The sequence below is a fragment of the Phocoena phocoena genome, chromosome 9, assembly GCF_963924675.1.
Source record: "Phocoena phocoena chromosome 9, mPhoPho1.1, whole genome shotgun sequence".
Taxonomy (NCBI): domain Eukaryota; kingdom Metazoa; phylum Chordata; class Mammalia; order Artiodactyla; family Phocoenidae; genus Phocoena; species Phocoena phocoena.
Genome location: NC_089227.1, coordinates 41,512,135 through 41,533,643, shown reverse-complemented (window position 1 = coordinate 41,533,643; position 21,509 = coordinate 41,512,135). Strand labels below are relative to the sequence as shown.

Genomic DNA, 21,509 nt, shown 5'->3' with positions numbered 1-21,509 from the left:
TGTAGGGGTAACTCAGAAGCTGCAATTTATAACACACTTCACAAAAACGAATCCCCCAAATAAATAAGTTTGGGCTAACAGTTAATGTTCATCATGAAAGCATGCAATTATACTGTTTGTCATCTCAGAATTAAACACAGATAAATTAAGATGACAAATTTGCCATCAATTTCATCTTAAGTTATTATTTTGGGATCACACATTCCATCGGTTGATGCCATAATATTTCATTTGTTGTCAGGACTGCAATTATTCACCACATCAAGTTTCAATTAGGTACTTTTTTTAATAGTTATGAAAAATTTTTTTTCTAATAATCAAGATGATGACATATAGCTTCAATAACCTTAATTTTCCTTGAGGTGGCCACACATGTTCAACAAAACAGACATCTTCCTAACATCACTGAGACAAAGATGTCATTTCATGACCCAGAAGGTCAGCATTTATGAGGAACAGGTGCTCTTTGGAGCCGGGGGAGGAAGGCTTAGGCTATTCCTGTAAGCGAAAAAGAACTGCTTCCAAAAGCATATGTTTCATAATTATTAATCACTTTTCTGCATTTTCTATAGATTATATCAACATAAGAAACTCTTCAAGCTCCTAAAGCTTATAATACAGCTTGGAAGTTTAGGCAAGTATTTGTGTCCCTGGAGATGATTTCAGTAACAAAGCAGCTCTTTAAAACAGGCAAGAGATGGGACCTGCAGTCATAAACATCCTCAACTCCCCTGAGTCTGCGGGCAGTGTTGGCTTCCTTTTCTCATTGTCAGAAAAACCATGAACCTGAAGTATTTTGCTTAGTGCATCGCTCAGAAGGCTTTTCCTTCACTCCATTACCTGTAGCTTTGGCACACCTGAGGGGCCTCGCAGGCCTTCTCTTCATAGAGAGGATCCGTGCAGTCCTTGCCTCCATTGGCTGGCAGCTGAATGATGACCCGGTGCCGAGTCTGCTTCCTGATTCCGGAGTCCCCTGGAATGAGGCAGCTTTTTAACCTCTGTTCTCTGCACTGATGAAAGAATCTCCAAATACCAGCCTGTGTGAAGAAATTACATTGCTTCCAGCTCCATGTGCTTTGACATCCCTGACTGAGAGGCCTCGTCTAGTCATTTCCTAAATTCTCCTGGAGACCGCTTGTATTGAAAGCCAATCAATGTATATTTAAAAATGTGAAGAATGGAGAAGATAGTTCCATAGTCAGCTAGTCTTCCTAATGCTCACTTATAACGTAATTGCTCTTTTGTATGCTTCTTCCCCCTTGAGAAATATGACAGATCTAATTAATCTGTTTTTCTCTGCCTTAAGTTTATTTTCATGCCGTTTCATATAGCCCTGTTTACCACATGGGACTCATACACATCTAATGAATCTTTCTTAGGAGAATATATTCAATGTTTTAATGTGAAATTCTATTTCTTTGTTATTCACTTAATTTGAAATGTATAACTCGTAAATTATTCTAGTCATTTATTATTCATGTTAAACACTTTAAGATCTTTAATTCAGGTCACATCCTAAACATCCGAGCTGTAAGTAGTGAAATGAAAGTCGTTTCCTAGAGGCAGAATTTTTAGAGAAGCATTCAAAATAGCGATAATTACTATAAGTAGGTTACTCCAAATTATGTTACAAAAACAATGGAAATAATTAAGATTTACCTTCGATGAAGATATCAAATTGACAGTATTGCTGATATAAAGATGCTCAGAATTTTTTAGTATGAGAAACAGATGATATATAAGACTTGACAACTTTAATAAAATACATACTTGACAACTTACAATATATACACTTTAAAGATGAATAGCCATATGTCATGAATTTGCTTACAAAAGAATTCCCTAAAGAATTACTTTACTAGAGTTCCCCTGATGCATTTACATGTTTTCTCAAGATCATTAAATATTTGATATGTAGACTACAGAAACAGAGAAATTTAGAAGGGTTAGCAGCCCCTAACAGTGAAAGTTTAATCAGAACTGAAATGAAATATCCTTAAAGTCACTGTGTTCGTAGAAAAATATGATTTGACAAATAGAAGTTTCCAGTAATGGAACATCCTTTGACATGAAGTCAGGGTATCCCTCAACACAGTCTGGCCACTGACTCCTAGCAGCGTGACTTGAAGATTCCTGTATTAAATGGGAGAATGGATCAGATTAGTGATTCCTAAATGTCTGACTACATAGGAGAATTTCTTTGAAAAAATAAAAACCAAAAGCAGATTTCTCGGCATATACCCAGAACTACTAAATAAGAATCTCTTGGGAGCTGGATGTGGCAATCTGTGGATGTGGGAATCTGATTTTTACAAAGCTTGCCAGGAAACAGTGATAAACAGCTAGGGTTGAGATCTACTGGAATGAGTGACCATTGGATGTCCCAATTTAAGATTCTAGAATTTGCATGTAACTTTTTAGGATTATTCCTATAGTGCGGGAAACCTGTACTGTTAATGACTGCATTAACTATTTTAGTGAATAGTTGGAATACTACAGGTAATGAAGTATGGAACTAGGGGGTGGAGGTAGTGGGTAGCAGAGAGTTAAAGTATTTGGAAATATTGCCATAGACTTTTTAAAACTGTAGCAGTAATAGTTTGAATGCCAGCTGCAGCTTTTACATATTAAGAATAATTTATCTAAGAAAGATCGAAGAAGTGCCAATAGGACTTTTAATAAAATTGGTAATGCTATCTCCATCCATTATATTGTTCAATGACCCTTATTTTAAGGCCCACGTGATAAATTCCTCTAATAATTTAGAGCTAGGAAAAATCTTGTTTCCCTTGACAATCCGTTAAGAATCCACTGTGCTTCTGTTTGTTTCTTTGTTCACCAGAATCTCAGAGCTAATTTTCTTCTCAATTGCAGGAGCTTACCTTAACTTTGATTTTATATTATAATTTTTCTCTTCTTCTCCCCTCTCTCTACCCTATTTACTAACTGACTCCATGCTTTTTTTTACACTATTATCTATTATTTTTCCTTTTGTTTTATATTTATGCTCTGTCTTTCATCTTTTTAAAAGACTATACAAACTAAATGAGCATTCTTATCATTTGTTTAGCACTGGGGGAAGGCGGGAGGCGTGTGTTTGTTTTTTAACAGGGAAAAGAGGGAAAGACCAAAGAGGAGCAGGTCTTTGTTTCCCAGGTGGTCGAAATTCTTAAGAGTCAATAACTCTCCAACCCTTTTTAACCTGCAGATAAAAAATAGACATAGAATGGAGGCCAAGGGATCCAAAGACTAGAGGGGACAATGAGAGCAGCATCACTGGCACCATATAGACTGAAGCTCCTGGTCATTAACTACCTAAATATCACCTGGCATATACCCAGGGCTGTTCAGATTTGGGAAGCCGCAAGCAAATGTTAGTGTTTCAATTCTACTTTGTTTATTGACTTGAAAGCAAAAAAGTCACCTAATATAAAACTCTAAAACATTCTAGTGCCTTCTCATCACAATCTCCACAAGTTTGTACTTGATATATAACACCATGATAACTCTTTTCACTTCCATAATAGATTCCACAATGGGAATCCATTTATGCTTATAAAAAAGTTCAAAGACCTTAACCTTGCACAGCCCACAGGAGAGAGACTGTGACCTGATTAAAGTGGAACATTCCAAAGCCATAACACCTAGAGAGGAAGTTTAATGGGGTTACACAGGAAGTGTCACGACATCCATGTTTCCACCCACTGGGAGGTTCGTTTCTTCTCAGATCGCAGTTAGCAAATTACACGTACACTCAAAGAAACAGCACTTTAGAGCTCTGCCAGTTACAGAGCCCTCAAATCAGTACGCAGACAAAGGGAAAGCTACAGTACATGTTAAAAAATAAATTAATAAGAGTGGAAGGCTCCTAACTAATAACCTGAGTTGGCAAGTGTGGAATTTTACAATCTTCAGAGTTTCCCACCTATATTTACACCCAATTTATTGTATGAGGTGGGGATACATACATAATTTCCATTTATCTTTGTGTTTTAGCACCCAGAACAGTGCTCACACAGCATAAAGTCTTAATAAATGTTTGCTGAATGAGCAAACACATTTATTTCACTTCTTCTCAACTGGATTATAAATTAGCATTTTCTTTTCCTTTATATCCATTTCCTTAGAGTATTATGCACATTGGTGCTAAGTCTATTCTTTAGTATTAATAAAAAAATAATTTATCATTTTGTTCATTGGAAATAATAAGCATGGGAAAAATAAAGGAATAATCCTATAGTGTTTATACTTGAAAATACCTACCTAGGATAGGTAGAGAAAAAAGGGATTATATATTCAGAAAACATTTACGTGGTAATGGGCCATAGAGACTCAGAGGATATGTAATCTCTCACTCAGCTACAGCACTTTTCAGATATCTTAAGACATTCAAGATAAGTTTCACTGGAGAAGTTCCTTGATGGAAGGATTTAAAGGACAGGCAAAACTAAGATGGGTTAAGCTGGAAGCGAGGCGGATGGCAGGCTGCAGCAGCACAGTGAGGAAACTGAAAGGGAAACGTTTCATGCAAGAAGTCAAATGTAAAGGCAGTTATTGAACCTTTGAGGGGTAATTCTAGCATAGTGCTGTTTGAGGGCATCAAGGTAGGAAAGATGCCTCTGCAATATCCCTGCTAGCCGTCAAGTCAATAAATTTAGCAAGAAAAAAAGGAGCAAACACAATCTGAGCAGCCAAGTGTATTATTTGATCAAAAGTATTGATTTTTTTAAAGATTAGAGCTACAAATAATTTATATGCATAAATATTTTCCATCTTTAATAAAGCCCTTTGTAAAGATTTATGAAAATTTGGAAACATTAACAAGTACACTGGTTTGAGGATTAAATTACTTTCTGTTCAATACTGATGTTTACCAGCATTGATTTTTCAAGGCACATCATGAGAGAGGGCTGAATAATATTTCAAATTACTCTGCTTGTTCTTCCTGGAATCCTAAGCTACTCTGTCCCATTTTCTGCAATACTATACTGTAATTTTACCTATTTAAAGTGACTTAAAAAGGAGGGTAGCTCTGCATTTTCCTAAGTTCAAACTCTTACAAAATGTAGATTTTACCTACAGAATTAAGTTTAAAAGAACCACCTCATTCCTGAATTAATTTTCGTTTGCTATCATCTATCCTTGAACATTCAAAATTTCAAGCATTTTTTTTTTTTTCTTGTGGTACGCGGGCCTCTCACTGTTGTGGCCTCTCCCGTTGCGGAGCACAGGCTCCGGACGCGCAGGCTCAGCGGCCATGGCTTACGGGCCCAGCCGCTCCACAGCATGTGGAATCTTCCCGGACCGGGGCACGAACCCACGTCCCCTGCATCGGCAGGCGGACTCTCAACCACTGCGCCACCAGGGAAGCCCTCAAGCATTTTTTAATTACACACAGAAGTCAGTGTAATTTCAACGAAGCTTGCCTTATTTCCATTTCATACCAAATAATGAAAAGCTAACTACATGTCATTGCTTTATTTTCCCTACGACAAAAGGCTAGTCTTCTCTAACACCACTGTATCCTTATTCTCAGTTACAGCAGTCTACAGGTAAAACAGAAAAGGTTTCTCCCAGCACACAAAGCATCTTGACACTGTGTCCAACAGCAAGCCCCTCTGCCAACCCCCTAGGCTTTCTTTTTTTCCTCAATACACAACTATAGTTATTCTTTTTAAGTCTGAGTGCCTAGGTTTAAGATTTCTGAAAGCCTTTTGTTCTAGGAGACTCAACACAGAGCTGCCAAATAGAACAGGTAGGGCTGATCTGCTGGTGGTGAGATGTGACCTGAGCTTGGCCAAACACAGCTCCACATCTCAGAACCTTTTGCTCACAGGACAGCAGATTCCTGAGCTGGCATTCTTGCACTCCTTGGCCACTACCACCCAGGAGCTTCAGAGAAGACTAGTATTCTAGTGGCAGCACACATTTTAATTCACAGCAGTTACCTACCTTTCACCAAGAGACTATCCCAACTGAACCCATTACATCTAACATGCCTGTCGCACCACAAGAAACTAGCACCCTCAATCCCCACTGCATGTCTTCCATCATACCTGGACCACAGCATGCAAGCTATGCATAACCTTATTCAATTTCTCTTTCTTTTCTATCCTCTAATCTTTCCACCACTGTACCTAAAGGAACACACTATCTCTCATCTCCAATCTCTTCTTAGAAAGTTTCCTTCACATTCTTTGCCAGTGGAGGCTGGCTCTACCTAGCCATTTTCCAGTCTTTTCTCCTCTCTTTACCTTTAAAAATATCTAACTCCTCTGAAGCTCCTGTCATCAATTTTATCATCAGCTAACTACTTTGTAGCACTCATCCCCCAACATTTCATTATTTAATGACCATAGAACATCCTTCACTGTAACCCTTTCTCTTCCTACCCCTGCAACCCCTTTGGTGGTTTGGGTATCCACATGATTATTCCATCCAAGGCACTGGACTCTTTACTGTACCTCCTCACCTCTGATGACCTTTTCCTGCATCTTGTATCAATCACTAGCTCTTCTGTTCACACCCCTGATGATACCATCATCCATACCTGCACATTCTCATCTTCGAACATATTAATTGCTGGTCACTCCTCCTAACCTTGTAGTTCACCTAATTTACTAAAAGTGAAAGTTCATCTTACTAAAAGTTCTTCAAACTCAATCAAGATTGCCAATCCACTTTCCCAATCACTTTTTCACTATGTCATCCCTTTTATGACCTCACTTCCATCCCAACCCACCTTAGATTCCATACTTCGTTATTACATAAGCACTCATGAAAACACCCTTGACTCTCTGTTTTTCTCTCCCTTTCTTGTACTCTTCTGGAAAAACCCTGACCTTAACCAATGCTAATTATCCTTTTTAAAATGCGTGACTAAATGGGTACTCCATGTTGCCTATTAAAAATTCTCTTACATATTACTAACTTGCCCACTTTTGTACTCTCCAAAATGATGTCACATCTTCTCTCTCACCCACCCTGCATTGTTCACTTGATCCTTCACATGCATCGAGACATTAGAGCAATCATTAAATGCCTTTTCTGTCTCATACCACCAGAAAGTAAGCTTCCTAAACGCAGGAAAATTGTTTTCCTTGTTTACTGCTATATCCTTTATATTTAAAATTGTGCCTGGTAAATCGCAGTTACTTGAAAAATCTGTGTAGAATGAAAAAAGGGAATGTTTACTTAAAAAACTATGTATGATGTTTAACGACATAGTGAAACATCTAAAAACAATTATCAATAAATGTACCAGCAAATCCTCAATAATAATAATCAGAAATTTGTATTAGTAAGTTTTCCTTCATCATGACCTAAATACTTTCCACATATTGCAACATAATTGAACTTCTAAGAAAGAATGCTTTCAATACGTCAAGTTAAAACATTTACCAGATTCTGACCATATGCACTATGTAGTGCCTTTCCTACAGGAACTTATAATCACTACAGACAACAAATAATGTAGCTGTAGCTGAACTACAGTTCACAAAGCATAGAGTACTCTACCATATGTTATTTCATTTTTGCCACATAACAACTCAAAGATGTTATAACCAAGGCTTGCAGAGATTAAGTATCTGGAGAGATTAAGGTCACTTGGCTGCTTTGTGGCCAAGATAGGTGTCCAAACCAGATCTGCTGATTCAAAGTCCACTGACTCCATTATACCATGAAACTCACTACTCATTTTTATGTTCCAAAACTAAAACCTGTGTCCTACTATATATGAGTAAATCCAATTTGGTCTTCTACAACCTGCCTCTGTTCTCCTTTCCAACTTCACATCTTGACTCTCCTCGACATACTCCAAGCTCCAGTGGGTTAGATCCCACTTTCTTTCGAACAACACATCTTTTTCATGGTCACTAAGACTTTTCCTGATGGCTTTGATCACTTGGGATTCTTTTATGCATTCTCTCTTTCAAAAAGGCCTCTTTTACCTTTTTTTTCAACAAGATTTCCCCTAATATCTGTTCCCTAATATTTTGCCTGTCTCTTCCTTAGAGCTCTTCCTGTTTTACCACTAAATCTTGTCATTGAACCATGTAAGTCTTACATTATCTGATCTATGTAGAAGAGTTCTACATTTTAAATGAGATCAAAAGCTTTTTTGAAGTTCTTCTCTGTGGGGCCATCAATGTGCTAGTTAAGTACAGTAATCAATAAATTAGAAATGCAATAAGTATTTATGCATATTACAGATCAGTATTAATTTAATAAACACATGTACAGTATTCACAATCTATTTGTTCCCTCATCTATCTGCTAAAATTTTTTCTTTTTTTTTTTGCGGTACACGGGCCTCTCACTTTTCTGGCCTCTCCCGTTGTGGAGCACAGGCTCCGGACGCACAGGCTCAGTGGCCATGGTTCATGGGCCCAGCCGCTCCATGGCATGTGGGATCTTCCCGGACCGGGGCACGAACCCACGTCCCCTGCATCGGCAGGCGGACTCCCAACCACTGTGCCACCAGGGAAGCCCTGCTAAAAATTTTTTAAGTGCCTTGTATAAGTTATCACAGTTTGTCACATAAAATTTTCTGTATTTTATAAATGGTCAGAGAAGAGTAAATCAGTCTCTTAGAACTGTAAAAATCATCAGCAGAGATCAAGTTAAAAATCATGTTATTTGATGAAATTTCACCCCTATTCAGTTACTCATTATCCTCCTTCCCCTTATTTATCTTTCTTCGAGCATTCATCATTGTCTGATTTATGCCCTGGCTTACAGTACCACTGAATCTAGAACTCTTCAAACCTGATATTTTTCATGCCATGCACAGCAACCCAATGGAATGACTTGCCCAAGATCTTACTGTAAGTGAAATCACTGAGACCAGACCCTGGGGTCCCTCACCTGCACCATGGATTCCCCTACCTCAAAACTTTGACCACTGTGGCTGTCAGTGCTCACTGGCCATTTGGAGAGTGGATCACTGTGGGGTCCCAGATCCCTATATTAGCCCCTAGCAAGTACTTGATGTCCTTTGAGAGAATCAGGAGAAGAAAGCTAAGGAGAGATTGGTTCAAGATGAAGTAGAAGGATGTGCTCTCACTCCCTCTTGCGAGAACACCAGAAACACAGCTAACTGCTGAACAATCATCGAAAGGAAGACACTGGAACTCACCAAAAAAGATACCCCACATCCAAAGACAAAGCAGAAGTCACAATGAGACAGTAGGAGCAGTGCAATCACAATAAAATCAAATCCCATAACTGCTGGGTGGATGAGTCACAAACTGGAGAACACTTATACCACTGAAGTCCACACACTGGAGTGAAGGTTCTGAGCCTCATGGCAGGCTTCCCAACCCGGGGGTCCAGCAACGGGAGGAAGAATTCCTAGAGAATCAGACTTTGAAGGCTAGCGGGATTTGATTGCAGTACTTCTATAGGACTGGGGGAAACAGAGACTCCACTCTTGGAGGGCACACACAAAGTAGTGTGCCCATCGGGACCAGGAGAAGGAGCAGTGATCCCATAGGAGACTGAACCAGACCTACCTGCTACTGCTGGAGGGTCTCCTGCACAGGAGGGGGGTGGCTGTGTCTAACCGTGAGGACAAGGACACTGGCAGCAGAAGTTCTGGGAAGCACTCTTTGGCATGAGCCCTCCCAGAGTCCGCCATTAGCTGCACCAGAGAGCCTGGGTAGGCGCCAGTGTTGGGTCACCTCAGGGCAAACAACCAACAGGGAGGGATCCCAGCACCACCCATCAGCAGACAAGTGGATTAAAGTTTTACTGAGCTCTGCCCACCAGAGCAACAGCCAGCTCTATCTACCACCAGTCCCTCCCATCAGGAAACTTGCACAAGCCTCTTAGATAGCCTCATCCACCAGGGGGCAGACAGCAGAAGCAAAAAGAACTACAATCCTGCAGCCTGTGGAACAAAAACCACATTCACAGAAAGACAGACAAGATGAAAAGGCTATGTACCAGATGAAGGAACAAGATAAAACCCCAGAAAAACAACTAAATGAAGTGGAAATATGCAACCTTCCAGAAAAAGATTTCAGAATAATGATAGTGAAGAATGATCCAGGACCTCGGAAAAAGAATGGAGGCAAAGATCGAGAAGATGCAAGAAATGCTTAACAAAGACTTAGAAGAATTAAAGAACAAACAAACAGAAATGAACAATACAATAACTGAAATGAAAACTACACTAGGAGGAATCAATAGCAGAATAACTGAGGCAGAAGAACGGATAAGTGACCTGGAAGACAGAATGGTGGAACTCACTGCTGTGGAACAGACTGAAGAAATAAGAATGAAAAGAAATGAAGACAGCCTAAGAGACCTCTGGAACAACACTAAACGTAACAACATCCACATTATAGGGGTCCCAGAAGGAGAAGGGAGAGAGAAAGGTCTCGAGAAAATATGTGAAGAGATTATACTCGAAAACTTCCCTAACTAACATGGGAAAGGAAATAGCCACCCAAGTCCAGGAAGTGCAGAGAGTCCCACACAGGATAAACCCAAGGAGAAACACACCGAGACACATAGTAATCAAATTGGCAAAAATTAAAGACAAAGAAAAATTATTGAAAGCAGCAAGGGAAAAATGACAGATAACATACAAGGGAACTCCCATAAGGTTAATAGCTGATTTCTCAGTAGAAACTCCACAAGCCAGAAAGGAGTGGCATGACATATTTAAAGTGATGAAAGGAAAGAACTTAAAACTAAGATTACTCTACCTGGCAAGAATCTCATTCAGATTTGATGGAGAAATCAAAAACTTTACAGACAAGAAAAAGCTAAGAGACTTCAGCACCACCAAACCAGCTCTACAACAAATGCTAAAGGAACTTCTCTAAGTGGGAAACACAAGAGAAGAAAAGGACCTACAAAAACAAACCCCAAACAATTAAGAAAATGGTAATAGGAACATACATATTGATAATTACCTTAAACGTGAATGGATTAAGTGCTCCAACCAAAACACAGAGGCTCGCTGAATAGATACAAAAACAAGACCCATATATATGCTGTTTACAAGAGACTCACTTCAGACCTAGGGACACATACAAAGTGAAAGTGAGGGGATGGAAAAAGATATTCCATGCAAATGGATATCAAAAGAAAGCTGGAGTAGTAATACTCATATCAGATAAAATAGACCTTAAGTAAAGAATGTTACAAGAGACAAGGAAGGACACTGCATAATGATCAAGGGATCAACCCAAGAAGAAGATATAGCAATTATAAATATATATGCTCCCAACATAGAGCACCTCAATACATAAGGCAACTGCTAACAGCTATAAAATTGACAGTAACACAATAATAGTGGGGGACTTGAACACCTCACTTGCACCAATGGACAGATCATCCAAACAGAAAATTAATAAAAAAAATACAAGCTTTAAATGACACAATAGACCAGATAGATTTAATTGATATCTATAGGTCATTCCAACCAAAAACAGCAGATTACATTTTCTTCTCAAGTGCACATGGAACATTCTCCAGGATAGATCACATCTTGGGGCACAAATCAAACCTCAGTAAATTTAAGAAAATTGAAATCATATCAAGCATCTTTTCTGACCACAATGCTATGACATTAGAAATCTATTACAGGGAAAAAAACATAAAAAATATAAACACATGGAGGCTAAACAATACATTACTAAATAAGCAAGAGATCACTGAAGAAATCAAAGAGGAAATCAAAAAATACGTAGAGACAAATGACAATGAAAACATGATGATCCCAAACCTATGGGATGCAGCAAAAGCAGTTCTAAGAGAATTTTATAGCAATACAAGCCTACCTCAAGAAATAAAAAATATGTCAAATTAACAATCTAACCTTACACCTAAAGGAACTAGAGAAAGAAGAGCAAACAAAACCCAATGTTAGTAGAAGGAAAGAAATTATAAAGGTCAGAGTAGAAATAAATGAAATAGAAAAAAAGAAAACAATAGCAAAGATCAATAAAACTAAAAGCTGGTTCTTGGAGAAGATAAACAAAATTGATAAACCATTAGCCAGACTCACCAAGAAGAAGGGGGAGAGAACTCAAAGCAAAAAAATTAGGAATGAAAAAGAAGTTACAACAGACACCGCAGAAGTATAAAGCATCCTAAGAGACTACAACAAGCAACTCTATGCGAATAAAATGGACAACCTGGAAAAAATGGACAAATTCTTAGAAAGGTATATCCTTCCAAGACTGAACCAGGAAGAAACAGAAAATATAAATGGAGCAATCACAAGTAATGAAGTTTTAACTGTGATTAAAAATCTTCCAACAAACAAAAGTCCAGGACCAGATGGCTTCACAGGTGAATTCTATCATTTAGAGAAGAGCTAACACCCATCCTTCTCAAACTCTTCCAAAAAATTGCAGAGGAAGGAACACCCCCAAACTCATTCTATGAGGCCACCATCACCCTGATACAAAAACCAGACAAAGATACTACAAAAAAAGAAAATTACAGACCAATATCACTGATGACTATAGATGCAAAAATCCTCAACAAAATACTAGCAAACAGAATCCAACAGCACATTAAAAGGATCATACACCACGATCAAGTGGGATTTATCCCAGGGATGCAAGGATTCTTCAATATATGCAAATCAATCAATGTGATACACCATATTAACAAATTGAAGAATAAAAACCATATGGCCATCTCAGTAGATGCAGAAAAAGCTTTTGACAAAATTCAACACCCATTTATGATAAAAACTCTCCAGAAAGTGGGCATAGAGGGAACCTACCTCAATATAATAAGGGCCATATACAACAAACCCACAGCAAACATCATTCTCAATGGTGAAAAACTGAAAGCATTTCCTCTAAGATCAGGAACAAGATAAGGATATCCACTCTCACCACTATTATTCAACATAGCTTTGGAAGTCCTAGCCAAGGCAATCAGAGAAGAAAAAGAAATAAAAGGAATACAAATTGGAAAAGAAGTAAAACTGTTACTGTTTGCAGATGACATGATAATATACATAGAGAATCCCAAAGATGCCACCAAAAAACTACTAGAGCTAATCAATGAATTTGGTAAAGTTGCAGGATACAAAATTAATGCACAGAAATCTCTGGCATTCCTATACACTAATGATGAAAAATCTGAAAGAGAAATTAAGGAAACACTCCCATTTATCACTGCAACAAAAAGAATAAAATACCTAGGAATAAACCTACCTAGGGAGACTAAAGACCTGTATGCAGAAAACTATAAGACACTGATGAAAGAAATTAAAGATGATACAGATGGAGACATATACTATATTCTTGGATTGGAAGAATCAATATTGTGAAAATGAGTATACTGCCCAAAGCAATCTACAGATTCAATGCAATCCCTATCAAATTACCAAAGGCATTTTTAACATAACTAGAACAAAAAAATCTTAAAATGGAGACACAAAAGACCCCGAATAGCCAAGCAGTCTTGAGGGAAAAAAACAGAGCTGGAGGAATCAGACTGCCTGACCTCAGACTATACTACAAAGCTACAGTAATCAAGAGAGTATGGTACTGGCACAAAAAACAGAGATATAGATCAATGGAACACGATAGAAAGTCCAGAGATAAACCCCCACACCTGTGGTCAATTAATCTATGACAAAAGAGGCAAGTATATGCAATGGAGAAAAGACAGCCTCTTTAATAAGTGGTGCTCGGAAAACTGGACAGCTACATGTAAAAGAATGAAATTAGAACACTCCCTAACACCACACAGAAAAATAAACTCAAACTGGATTAGAGACCTAAATGTAAGACTGGACACTATAAAACTCTTAGAGGAAAACATAGGAAGAACACTCTGTGACATAAATCACAGCAAGATCTTTTTTGATCCACCTCCTAGAGTAATGGAAATAAATAACAAAAATAAACAAATGGGATCTACTGAAACTTAAAAGCTTTTGCAAAGCACAGGAAACTACAAACAAGACAAAAAGACAACCCTCAGAATGGGAAAAAATATTTGTAAATGAATCAACAGATAAAGGATTAATCTCCAAAATATATAAACAGCTCATGTAGCTCATTATTAAAAAAACAAACAACCCAATCCAAAAATGGGCAGAAGACCTAAATAGACATTTCTCCAAAGATGTACAGATGGCCAAGAAGCTCATGAAAGCTGTTCAACATCACTAATATTAGAGAAATGCAAATCAAAAGGAGGTATCACCTCACACGAATTAGAATGGGCATCATCAGAAAACCTACAAATAACAAATGCTGGAGAGGGCGTGGAGAAAAGGGAACTCTCTTGCTCTCTTGGTGGGAATATAAATTGGTACAGCCACTACAGAGAACAGTATGGAGGTTCCTTAAAACACTAAAAATAGAATTACCATATGACCCAGCAATGCCACTACTGGGCATATACCCAGAGAAAACCATAATTCAAAAAGAAACATGCAGCCCAATGTTCATTGCAGCACTATTTACAATAGCCAGGTCATGGAAGCAACCTAAATGCCCACTGACAGACGAATGAATAAAGAAGTTGTGGTACATATATACAGTGGAATATTACTTGGCCATAAAAAGGAACGAAATTGGGTCATTTGTAGAGACGTGGATGAATCTAGAGACTGTCATACAGAGTGAAGTAAGTCAGAAAGAGAAAAACAAATATCATATATTAACGCATATATGTGGAACCTAGAAAAATGGTACAGATGAACCAGTCTGCAGGGCAGAAACTGAGACACAGATGTAGAGAACAAATGTACGGACACCAAGCGGGGAAAGCGGTGGCAGTGGTGGTGGTGGTGGTGTGATGAATTGGGAGATTGGGGTTGACATATATACACTAATACTTATAAAATGCATAACTAATAAGAACCTGTTGTATAAAAAAATAAAAAATTAAAAAAAATTAATTTTCAATGATAGGTTTTTTTAAATGAGTAACTTATATCTATTATTCTTCCCTTTCCAGACATATATAATACATAATAAGATAAATTCTTAGACTACTAAATTGGTTCTTAATTCCTGGACATATTCCAATATCTCAAATTAGTTTCAAATTAGTTTGGGATATTCCAATATTCCAAAATATCTTATTTCTAATGAAATGAGACAATTTTACCTGATTTCTCATTTTGAGGAGTGTCTATCCTGGAATCAATTTAATGAAACCTTTTCTAGTTTATTATTTTATTTTATTTTATTTTATTGAAATGCTTTAGACCAAAAGAACAGTTACTTTGAAATATTTTACTCAAAATAAGGAAATGCCCAATATAAAGAAAAGGCAAATTTTTTTCTATTTTCAAAAATTTTACTTACAAATGTTAAATTTGTGTGAGATTATTAATCATGTCATTATAAATGTAACTGCCTATGTTTTGGAATTATTAGTAAATGGGCTGTCTCATACCAATAGAAAACATCAAGTATAAAACATCCAGCATAAAATTTTCAAGCACATAAATTCCATGTAATAAATAAGCTTTTTCATTGTAGCAATGAATAGACAACAATTATCACAGAAATACTACCTTATGAGAAATACAAACCTACAATCCTACTGCTGATTATGACCAAACTAAAGGATATCATGTTATTTAGTTTTTAAGAAAGTAAGGGGATAAAAGAAGAAAATCTGGATAAAATTGTCAATGACGTTGCTTTATCAATAAGATTAATGCCATTAACGTTTTTAAAGAGTTAATGCTAACTCTTTTTGTCCCCAAAACTTTTAAAATGCCTTAAAAGACTTTTCAAATCAACATTTTCTATTCTTACGCACTATGTGGTTTAATTTATTTGCTACTTCAAGGGTATTTAAAACAGAAAAAGCATGAAAAGGAACTCAAGTTTCAACTATATAAAATAATCACACTGCAAAAACTATCCATTATTAAGTTTATAATCTTATGTAATATCTTCAGGATTTAAAAAAATTCTGGTGATTTAAAACAGTGGTTAAACTAGAAGTTGATTCTTTTTTTAAATTTTTATTTATTTATTTATATTTTGGGGGGCTGCGTTGGGTTTTCATTGCTGCGCACTGGCTTTCTCTAGTTGCGGTGAGCGGGTGCTGCTCTTTGTTGCCATGCACAGGCTTCTCATTGTGGTGGCTTCTCCTGTTGCGGAGCACAGGCTTCAGTAGTTGTGGCACTCGGGCTCAGTACTTGTGGCTCACAGGCTCTAGAGCACAGGCTCAGTAGTTTTGGCACACGGGCTTAGTTGCTCCGCGGCATGTGGGATCTTCTTGGACCAGGGATCAAACCCGTGTCCCCTGCATTGGCAGGCGGATTCTTAACCACTGCGCCACCAGGGAAGCCCTAGAAGTTGATTCTTAAATTGAATCTCTCTAGTGAGAGTCAAGAAGCAAAAGTAAAAGCATAAAAGGAACTGAAGAAAAACTGTCTCTATTTGTCGGGAGAGTAAAATAAAAAATAGGAGACAGTGTCACTTGTGACACTGAGAGACAACGTGACCACTTACTGCATAAGTCACCTGGAGAATGCTCACATCTTTCTCAGCAGCAATGAGAAAGGACCCTATCCTGGAGGGTAAAGAATTAACAAAGTATCTGCCATCGTATTAAAGGGTCTTTGTCTGTGAGTAATGAAAGCAAAAACAAGCCAAACTGGGAACAAATCCTCGTCTTGTAAATGCCTCATGTCATGTTAAGTGTTGGCAGAGGCACAATTTGATCATTTTTCTCTTTCCTTTATTCCCATCCTTTGGGTCATATAATTGAAACTGTACTGAATCTGGTCCCATGGCTATTTCTTGCCACTAAGTAGGTTGAGAGCCATGAGTACTGAGAAGATCACTCTATATTCTTTTTGAAATACATAAGGCCACTATACATTCTTCTAGAATCAATGTTAAAGGAAACATTAATAAAGTTTAGAATCCTTTCACCTTGATCTATAGTATAAAGTTATTTAAGTCAGTCTTGGCATAAAACTCATTTGTTTGGTACTCTAGAAGCTGTATTATTTTCTAGAAGGAAGCCAAAATTTTATGGCATTCATGCCAAACCAGGATTACACAGTCAGCCCCATGTAAGAATAAAAACATTGCTCAACCAAAGGAACTTGGAGGTCCCAGTGAGAGGGTTCCTAGGTGAACCTCCTTCAAAACTCTGCAGATAATACCTTCTTTACATGAGGAAGGGCATGATGTCCAGTCACTGTATGGCGTCACGATACAGTCCTTCCTACAAGGAAGCAGACAGGGCTTCACTGTTTCAGGTCGAAGGCTTTCAGGACACCTGGGAAAAGCAAAGGGAAACTACTAGACCTCTACAGTAATCCAGAAAACCAGGTAATTTAGTATCTTTAGAATTTTTATTGCTGAAATTGCTAAACAGGCATCAATCTGTATTATTTAACTTAACCTCTAGGATCCTTTCTGCTTTTGACAAGGGCTATAAAACCAAGATAATTATTCCAAACTGAAACTCAAGGCAGGAAGTGTAAATTTAATTACAGTAATTGTGCTATGTATTAGAAAATATAATAATTCTATTTTATCCATTTATAACAATCTCTCCATTAATAAATCTGTATTTTGCAACATGCTTTATAAGAAATTTATGGAAGTTCAAATTACCAATTTAAGGACCCAAGGCTACATCTTTGTATAACTAAATAGGCTTATTGCCAATTATAATCTTCCAGGTTATTCTGCACTTTATTTTTACAAAATATGTTTAGCACAAAATAAATTTATAATGGAGTATATTCTATACATAGCATATGCTCAAAAACCAATATTGTATTTATAGCTAAGTATTTCATAACAAATAAGTAAAAAAATAATAAAAGTGTATAGCTCATTAAGATAAACAATTTTTGCTTTATTCCTGGTTTCATTCACTGTCTCTACTCTTATCTTTTCTTCCATTTTATTCCTAGTTTTAAATTATTGGGTTTTAAATATTTTTATAAATTACAATATTTTTAGAACAAAAAGAGTAATATAAATAAAACAAAAGTAGCCAATAAGTAATTTAAAGAAAAATAAAACACTGTGTTCTTGACATAGAGTAAAATTTATTATTATTTTAAAAAAATACACCAAAAATATATTAGGAAAACAAGAGAAAAATAATGACAAAACACTGAAATGTCTTACACTATAAAGGTTTTCACTTCCTAAAAGATAATTTTAGGAAGCTGATATATGAGTTTTAAATATACTGTTTTGTTTATTGTTATTGTTTTGTTTATTGTTATTACTTATTACATGGTTTTCACATTTTCCAATTCTTCTCTGCATCTTCACAGTCTGATTCTACTATCATGAGTGGTCAAATGTTGGTCAGGAACACTAGAAGAAGATGTATATTATGACAACAAAATATAATAACATAATTCATGTAACTAAAAGTACTTAATGTTCTGATTCCTAAGAAATTCTCTTTTGAGGTCATATCAATCTCTGACAAGTAAGCTAAGAGTCAGTGAAGAAATAAACCGAACAATCAGTGTAACTGTTGCTGGAATAATTTGGCAAATTAGTGAAAAATGGGATTTAAAAATACTCCCCATAGAAGAAGCCAAAGTTTTTGTTAAGTCAAGATAAACTCAACAAGTAAGTTAATCAGGTTTTCAGAACTGAACTATGAGTGAAAAAACCAACATCATTCATTTCCTTCTCATAATTTCTTTATAGTGCTTTGCTGACACTTCCTTTTTAATATATCTATAATTTTTTTATCTATATATCCTATCTCATCCAGAAGTATTATGTTCTATTCAGCTATACAGATACATGCCTTTCTCTCTCATTCTGTAACAATAGGGTTTATTTGAAAGTGGATTTAAAAAAAATATATTGGATTCAACATTTCAAAAAGAAATTATCTCCCTGGTTTATGTTGAGTATAGGCCTGGATTTTCCTAATTGCTATGCCTACTCAAGGTCATGCACGGCAAAGAAATTCAGATGAGAATCATAGAAGGCAACGTTTTTTTACAATTGAGTTTATAAATCACTAGAATTATAACTTAACCTACATGCTTAACCAGGAAATATTATATGGCAAAACCCACATATAATCCTGTTAATTCTTTTGAAACTATGGAATTATTGATTAGTAATTATTATTGGAAGCACTCCTCCTCAATGAGGCAGTTTTATAACTTTAACAGTGGGAGAGCATTACTCAATTACATGCTCTTCAAATTTTAGCCCTCAATAAATCAACGGAATTTACGTTATCATTGACAACCTCCAAAATTCTGTTTTATATGGTTTAGAAATTTCCTTAGCAAGATACTTGGTTAACTGTGGAGAAAAAAATTATGAAAAACAAAGCCATTAAATGAACACACAAAGATAAATTATACAGCCTAGATTACATCCAGTAAAATGAATTCAGACTTCCTTTGGTGAGGCAATTGGTTCAGTCAACATGCTTCTTTTCTCCTTTGTACTGTTTGTATTTAGTGTCTGTGGTTTAAATCAAGGAATTGATTTTCCCCCAAATCTTATTCAAGGTCAAATTAAACAGATGTGATAGGAGTCGAAGTTTGTTACTCGGAGGATAGATAAGATCAATAACATTGATTTTACCATTGCACAGTAATCTGTTTTATTAAGAGGAGTTTAAAACAAGGTTTCTATTTGCATTTTTGTTTCAAATGCCTAGTACTGAAAAGCAGTCATCGAATTTAACCTAGTATTTAGGCATAAGGGTAGTAACATTTTCTTTTGAATTCACAGTATTTGCTTAATTTTTTAGAACTTTAAGGGCAAAGTAAACCCATTTGATTTAACAAATCTATACTTGTATCCAGGTCATTGAATAAATGCTGCAAGGGTAAGGCACATTTTTAATGGATTATTGTGGTGGTCTGACATGGAGCTTCAGGAAACCCTTTCTACTCAATGATTTAATAACATTAATCCACCAGGCTTTTCCACACATAGGCTTGTGCGTATGTACATCCAATGCTCAGAAATATATTTTGTAGTTTGCATAAGTGAGGAAAATACCAACAGCAACATCTAAAAAGTGATTAACTGCAAAATAGGAACAGAGTGAGCTTACCCATAGAAGCTCAGCACAGCAACCCTCCAATCTGTACCATGACAAGTTGGTCAGGTTATAACCCTCTACAGTGAATATTTCTACCTCTCTGCTTGTCCCAGAAAGACCCACAATTCTCCAGCACTTGGGACTTCCGCTTCTGTTGTTACTGCTATTGAATTTTAATACACTGCACATTAATATCCTTTGTTAGATTCATTACAACTTTAGCATTATTTCTATTAAAATATTGGTTTGGGGCTACCTATTAAGCATGTGGAATTGCTTTTCAGTGTATTCAAGTCTTCTTGGCATGTATTTTCTAATATATTTCTTAATTTCAAAGTACATAAACAAATAAAGTATGGGACAAAATACTGCTAATGTCCAGAACCCTGGCCATTAGTAAAAAACAACTCATAATGGGATTCTTATTTATCCCCTGGAGTTTGTCATATGTCAGTTACATTATCCTTTCCCTGAAACACTAAGAACTATCTCAAATTTTTAACAGAAAATACAATTTCTAAGGTTTATTGAGTGCTTACATTACTACATTTTCTTTTCATTAAATCCTTTCAAAAAATTTTGAAAACTGAAGCCAGAATCTGTTAAGTAGTAAGCTTAAGATCACACATGATATCTAAGCACTTAGCCAAGTATTTGGAAATTATGAGGCCATTTTTATACCAATGCAAACTTATGGGTTTTACTTTCCATGTTTCACATGGCTAAGATGATTTGAATTTTAAAAGATTTATGCTGTCTAAATATCAAAAGGTAAAGAGTTCTTTTTTCCTCTTGGCATATATATATATATATATATTTTTAAAATAAATTTATTTATTTTTGGCTGTGTTGGGTCTTCCTTGCTGCATGCGGGCTTTCTCTAGTTGTGGAGAGTGGGGACTACTCTTCGCTGGGGTGCGTGGGCTTCTCACTGCGGTGGCTTCTCTTGTTGCAGAGCACGGGCTCTAGGCGTGTGGGCTTTAGTAGCTGCAGCATGCGGGCTCGGTAGTTTTGGCTCACGGGCTCTAGAGCGCAGGCTCAGTACTTGTGGCACACAGGCTTAGCTGCTCTGCAGCATGTGGGATCTTCCTGGACCAGGGCTCGAACCTGTGTCCCTGGCAGTAGCAGGCGGATTCTTAACCACTGTGCCACCACGGAAGTCCTTGGCATATATTTTTATAACTGATTAACTTTGTCTAAGAAAGAATTAGCCCAGTTATGCTATGACATGTTTTTGTTTATATTTCTCACAAGGCACATCCAATATGCCAACTCTCTAGTTCTTTGCCCTCCCCTCTGGCAAATCGTTTGCCTTGTTGTTACGCTACTGGTAACTACAGTAGGAAACTGATGGGTTTTCTGCTTATTATAACACTCATCCTATCCTAAGGCTCTCTCTTGGGAATAAACGGCTTATTCATTTAACCATTAAAAGATGTAATAAGTTTGGCCTCAGTATTTTTGATATAGTACTTTCTAGGGGAAATGAA

General features: G+C 36.7%; 1 protein-coding gene across 1 annotated transcript in view; it reads right to left on the bottom strand.

The window, feature by feature from the left end:
• Nucleotides 1–21,509, bottom strand: part of THSD7A (thrombospondin type 1 domain containing 7A) — a 449,328-nt gene that overhangs the window by 67,308 nt on the left and 360,511 nt on the right. The window contains exons 9-10 of the mRNA XM_065883756.1: nucleotides 17,129–17,244; nucleotides 841–973 (exon numbers count right to left, since the gene is read on the bottom strand). Of these exons, the coding sequence (XP_065739828.1) occupies nucleotides 841–973; nucleotides 17,129–17,244 (249 nt within the window). The remainder of the gene's footprint in view (nucleotides 1–840; nucleotides 974–17,128; nucleotides 17,245–21,509) is intronic.